The sequence below is a fragment of the Diabrotica undecimpunctata genome, chromosome 2 (genome assembly GCF_040954645.1).
Source record: "Diabrotica undecimpunctata isolate CICGRU chromosome 2, icDiaUnde3, whole genome shotgun sequence".
Taxonomy (NCBI): domain Eukaryota; kingdom Metazoa; phylum Arthropoda; class Insecta; order Coleoptera; family Chrysomelidae; genus Diabrotica; species Diabrotica undecimpunctata.
The window spans coordinates 93434127-93440126 of NC_092804.1; the positions used below are offsets into that span (position 1 = coordinate 93434127).

The window sequence follows — 6000 nt, forward strand, 5'->3', positions numbered from 1 at the left end:
AAAATACTCCACAAAATATTTGGAGCTATAAACGACCAAGGGCAGTGGCGCAGAAGATATAATTTTGAATTGTATCAGCTCTTTGATGAGCCAGATGTCATAACGTTCATTAAAACACAGCGACTTAGATGGGCTGGACACATAATACGAATGCCAGAAAATATGATTGCTAAAAAGCTAACCACAGGAACACCTGTAGGAAGAAGAAGCAAAGGCCGACCGCGAATTAGGTGGTTAGATGAAGTTGAAACTGACTTACGGATATTAAAAATCAGAAGATGGCAACATGTTGCCAGAAACCGAACAGAATGGCGACGAATCTTAGAGCAGGCCAAGATCCACAGAGGATTGTCGAGCCGAAGATGATGATGATGTATGTTATGGATGCAAGACATGGGTGATGGCAGAAGACACAAAACGAAAGCTGGAAGTCTTTGAAAGAAAAGTCCTAAGAAAGATATTTTGAACCTATTAACAAAACGGAGTATGGAGATCCAGGTACAGCCATGAACTTTACCAACTGTTCAAAGAGGCACCAATCTCAGAACTTGTTAAACTTCAGTGACTTCCATGGGCTGATCATGTAGTGAGAATGGAGACTGAAAGATTGCCAAAAAGAGTCCTAGATAGTAAAATGCAGGGCTCAAGACCAAAAGGAATGCCACAGAAAAGGTGGAGGATGAAGTGGCAGCGGACACACAAAATTTGCTAGACATGAGAACCTGGAGAAGATCAGTGAGAGAGAGGGAGTAGACCTAATAATAGAAATAATAACAATTTTTGTATCTGAAAAAATATACACAGCATTTAAATTAAATAAGTTGAGGGTATTTCCAGTGAATCCCAAAAAGAGTAGTAACAAAAAATATGGTATACTTGCATGCAAAGGTTCATGAATAGTCTTTTTTGTTTTAAAGATATTTACTTGGTTTCATACCTTATCCCAACCCTGTATATATAGTATGTATTAGCATCTTTGTTAATAGAAGATTTAAAAAGGTTATTATATTTGCTTGTTTTGGTATATATGAAAGAAAGTAGCTCTCAAAATTAGAAAAATTGATACTATAGAACAGGTATTGTCAAAAGTTCCTGTGACAAAGTCAAATATAAAGTTTTCAAAAAATTTGAGAGGTCATCTCATACTAGTTTTAGCTGCCATCAGTATTAACAGTTTTTATTTGTTATTGTTAAGTTATTTATGTTTTTGAGAGTACTTTTATATTAAAATAATTTGACTGATGTTTAAAATTTTGCAAATAAATTGTTAACTTTGATTTTCATCAAATTGATTACTATGATTGTCACCTAGAGAAAAAACATTTTGTAAAAAATACTCACAATTTAAATATTCTTGTATGTTTTTAATTTACAGAAAAGTTACATTGTTTGTTTAACTATTAGGAGTGATAAAAATTAATACCTTAATATCTAATCTGATATACATAAACATATAGAATCCATTAACTGTTCATATAAAACAAATCACATTTTTATTTGTTTAAACCAATTATTGTAATACTGTTGCAATTCTGTAACGAACTACATTTGATTTCAATTTGATAACATTTATTCACAAGAATATAATTATTAGCTAATAATATTTGCCACATTATTTCAAAAGGTATGATAGTTTCTATGAAATAAGATAAATTATTGTTGTTTTTTATCTTGACTTTCTTCTTTTATAACATTTCCTTTTTCATCATAATCTGGCTCTAAGTAAGCAATATATGCATATGCTACAATAATCAAGTTTACAGTTACAACACTGAAAAGAACTGACCAAACAGTGTTAGTAAAACCTATCACATCAAAATGCTCCTGCAATATGTACTTAGTTCCAAAAAAAACAAAAAAAGGTAATGTAAACATCAAAACACTGAAAAACATAAGTTTTCCTAGCGCTGTTGCTGCTTGTTTTGTTTGTAGAGGCAAAAGTGATTCATTTGATCTTAGTTCACTCTGATCAGCCATACTTCTGAAAAAGAAAGCAAAATATATTACCTTTGTGTTCAATTTCTTTAACCTTAGAGTCACTTAAATGTGCTTTAAATATTTGTTCATATGCACGAATTGTATTTTCGGGCTTGCTCTGTCCTGGAAGGTACATTTTACCCCATAATAATTCCACTATTAAAACTTTTGCCAGCCATGGGTTAAACTTAGTTTCTTTAATTAAAAGCTGTGATCTCTTTAATAGAGTTTCTATTTCCACATATTTTTGAAAAAGTGTCGATACAAGTGCATATATAGCTTTGATATTCTAAAAAGGTCGGATATTATAATTTGTAAAATAAAGTGAAGTTCATAACCTCAATACTCACAGGATGCTTTTTTTTCTTCTCATATACAAGTGTTTTTATACTTCCTATTCCTTCGCCCACTTCTTTAGCTACCTCAGCAGCTACTTTATACAAACGAGGAACTTTAACAGAATGAATTTTCATATTTACCTCTTATATTTCTAATTTCTTGTAAACTCCTTAACATTAAAAAAAATTGCTTCTGAGTTTAGATAGATTTAGATCGCCACATGTCACGTAAAACTGTGTTCGTTGTTCGTGTTCATGGTACAATGATGAATGAATGAAGAATGAATACACAAGGTATGATATTGCGCATGACATTTGACAGCTGACCCAGGAGTGTGACGTAGTCAAGACCGCTCGAACCCATTATACAGCTTAACATACACATTAATTTTGAAATTATGGTCAGAAAATGATCTAATTTTTTTTTTAAATAGTTTGTTTTGGTTATAATTGAATAAAAAATATATTTTCAGTAGCGTAAAACCTTTACTTTTCCTAGGGATTCGGGCGAAATATTTATTTTTGTTTTCATACATATACTATAAAAGATTTTCATAAAGGCTGATTTATAAACTTTACGTTGGCGTTGGCGCTGGCGCTGACGTTCGCGCTACAACATGGTCAAATGGTAAATTCGTATGTCTATTTATAAACATCGTTCGCCGTTGGCGCTGGCGTTCGGTTCCGTTCAAGATGAACCAACTTTATCTTTTGCCGTTGGCCGTTGTAGCATAGAATACACCTACCCTTCTGTGGTTGTAGTCACGATCACAGAAAATAAAAAAAACTGGGCCCTGATTCTATTTCATTTCGATGTCGAAATTTAAAAGCGACTACGCCATGACAGTCGCAATCGCTAGAGATTCTCATTCATTTCGATTGTAGTTAAAACTGGGGATATTTACTTTATCATTTTGACACTGCTGAAAATTTGGGTTGGCCCTGTTGTTTATTGGCTGCACTAGGCTTGTTGAATGTTTGTTGTTTGTTTTGTTTACGTTTCGTGAACGTCTTTTTTTTCTTGTTTGAGTTGTTAAATCATAAATATTGGCCATTCTCAATTATATTTTGAATTGAAAGAAAAGATGGCAAGAAAAAAAAGGCGATGTGGGAGATCCTTAAGTTATAACCACTAAGATTTGACTTAGTGGTTATATTTTAATATATTTTTAAATTTACTGCAGCTTAGTAATACTAACCCTAAACATTTTGAGTATCCTAGAGGCATAAATACCTTCTTCCAAATATGGTTCTAATACCCTTATTAAATAATTTGCAGCTTGTTTATTAAGCCGGAATTGCTGCCTAAATTGAGCATCACTTAGTGAAAAAGAATTTTGAGTATCCCGTAACATTCTTCTTATCCTCCGTTATGAGCGTCGGATATCTATCCTCTCTAATTCCTCCAAAACTAGCAGATGTCCGTAAAACACAGCCATATTATTACTTTTTGCCTCAGTTTTCCTTGCAAGGATCAAAACACCGCCTACCTAAACTGAACCTAAGTTCACTTCTCCCAGTCCAGTCAGTCATGTCAGATTAATTTCGACTCGAAATGAAATTTCAACCACTTTCTTGAAGTTGAAATTAATTTCGATAAGTCGAAAACTAGTGACGTCGTTTGGTTAGTTCAGCTGAAATCCACAAGGTTCGTAAAGTCGCATTTCGACGTCGCCATATTAATTTCGACATGTTTTGAGTCGAAATCTCAATTAGAATCAGGACCCTGATATATAGTTATAACTTAAGGATCTCCCACATCGCCTTTTTTTTTCTTGCCATCTTTTCTTTCAATTCAAAATATAATTGAGAATGGCCACTATTTATGATTTAACAACTCAAACAAGAAAAAAAAAAGTTCACGTAACGACCGTAACGTAAACAAAACAAACATTCAACAAGCGTAGTGCAGCCAATAAACAACAGGGCCAACCCAAATTTTCAGCAGTGTCAAAATGATAAAGTAAATATCCCCAGTTTTAACTACAATCGAAATGAATGAGAATCGCTAGCGATTGCGACTGTCATGGCGTAGTCGCTTTTAAATTTCGACATCGAAATGAAATAGAATCAGGGCCCAGGGCCCTGTATTTTTGTCATCGCGATACCGAAAAAGTGACAAGGTTTGTCAAACAAATCAAACTAAATTTTTTGTTTATGTCTGTGTACACAGTCTGTGTCTGTGTGTACACAGTCTGTGTTAACAGTTTAGATAATTTATTTAATAATAGAGTCGTCTGTATAGTTGAAAATGGAATCCAGCCAAAAGAGCATTGATAATGGTAAGAAATAATTTAAAAACAATTTTTCTTATATTTTAATTACTTTTATTTCAGTGGATATAGATATTGGAACTTTTATTGAAGTGATTCAAACTTATGAGTATGTTTATAATCTTGCACATAAAGATTATAAGAATTCTAAAAAGAAAGATGCAGCGTGGGAGGTAATTGCGGAAACCGTGAACGCTAGTGGTAAATAAAAGTAAAAATACAAATAGTTTTGTAAAATATCAATTTTTTATTTTGGTTGTAGTGGATGAGTGCCAGAAGCTTTGGAAAAGCCTAAGGGACCGGTTTGTCAAAGAAAAACATAAAATACATTCTGGAATGGAGGCACCAGAAAGTTCATGGCCACATTTTAATAACGTTATTTTATGGCAATTTTTCTAGAAAAAGAAAGTAAGTTACACTAATGGGTTTCCAAAAATAAAAGTTCATTACCACTTGAAATATTCAAATTATTAACTAATTTTAATAATTGTTTTATAAAGAACATTTACTGCAACAAAAGCAGTTGAAAAAAAAATCAGAAATAGTGAAGAAGAGAGTGGACCTTTTTCTGTTGGCTCTTATTCGCCAATAGAAATAAGTTTTGAGGAGGAACAAGGAACCTCACAAGATGTGGGTTCAGCCAGCCAATATGAAACTTTAACCCCGACCACTTCAAAAGGCTTATTTACTCCAAAAGGTATTTTAGTCATTTTCTATTTATGTTCAGTACTTTAGCTAGTGTTTTTATTTTCTGACATGATCAACCAAAGCAACAAAGCGGAATGATGCTGACATTTCCAATTTAATAATGGCCGCTGAGAAAATTGTAAGTGGTCTAGCTGCAGACAGATGTGAAAAAACAACTGTGAATAAAACATTTTCACAGTATGTGTGTGCACGTTTGGATGCAATGAATGCTGAAGATGCTGCTGAAGCAAGAAAGCAGATATGCGCATATTTAGAGTAGTTTTTAAATGTTATTAGTTTAGTTTATTGTTTTAGGTTATTGTTTACTGTGTAAGGTATAAGTATAGGTTAGTTTATTAATATAAAATAAAATAGCACTATCTTTTTATTTTTTCATTTAACCCTTAACTGGTATGGCAGGGTCAAATTTGACCCTATTGGAAATTCTTTTGTAATTTTCGGAAAAACTAGGCGATATGGCAACATACCATTTGAGGTATTCTTTCAAGGCGTGCAACTGCTTCAGTTCCGCTATCAGTCGCCCGCAAGCAATTAGTGGCTCCACGTGAATATTGTGAATTGGGTCAGATTTGACCCTGCCATACCGTTAAAGGATAATTTCTCGTTTTCGGGTAAGAAGCACAATACTGTTATTTTTCCAGAAAAAAATACAATTTTGTTTGTTCTTTCAATTTAGAGTTGTGATCGAAGTATAATATGTCGAA

At 33.1% G+C, this 6000-nt stretch overlaps 2 protein-coding genes across 2 annotated transcripts in view; one reads left to right on the forward strand and one right to left on the reverse strand.

Annotated features, from left to right (window-relative positions):
• Positions 1–2466, reverse strand: part of Nsun5 (Nop2/Sun-like domain containing protein 5) — a 240885-nt gene extending 238419 nt beyond the window's left edge. Inside the window, exons 1-2 of the mRNA XM_072523213.1 lie at positions 2328–2466; positions 2008–2266 (exon numbers count right to left, since the gene is read on the reverse strand). Coding sequence (XP_072379314.1) covers positions 2008–2266; positions 2328–2450 — 382 coding nt within the window. The 5' untranslated portion in view covers positions 2451–2466. The remainder of the gene's footprint in view (positions 1–2007; positions 2267–2327) is intronic.
• Positions 2467–4514: 2048 nt separating this feature from the next.
• Positions 4515–5644, forward strand: LOC140433376 (transcription factor Adf-1-like). Its single transcript, XM_072521393.1, has 3 exons — positions 4515–4597; positions 4652–4789; positions 4851–5644. The coding sequence occupies exons 1-3, from the start codon at positions 4567–4569 to the stop codon at positions 4985–4987; spliced, it is 306 nt and encodes a 101-aa protein (XP_072377494.1). The 5' UTR covers positions 4515–4566; the 3' UTR covers positions 4988–5644.
• The last annotated feature ends 356 nt before the right edge of the window (positions 5645–6000 follow it).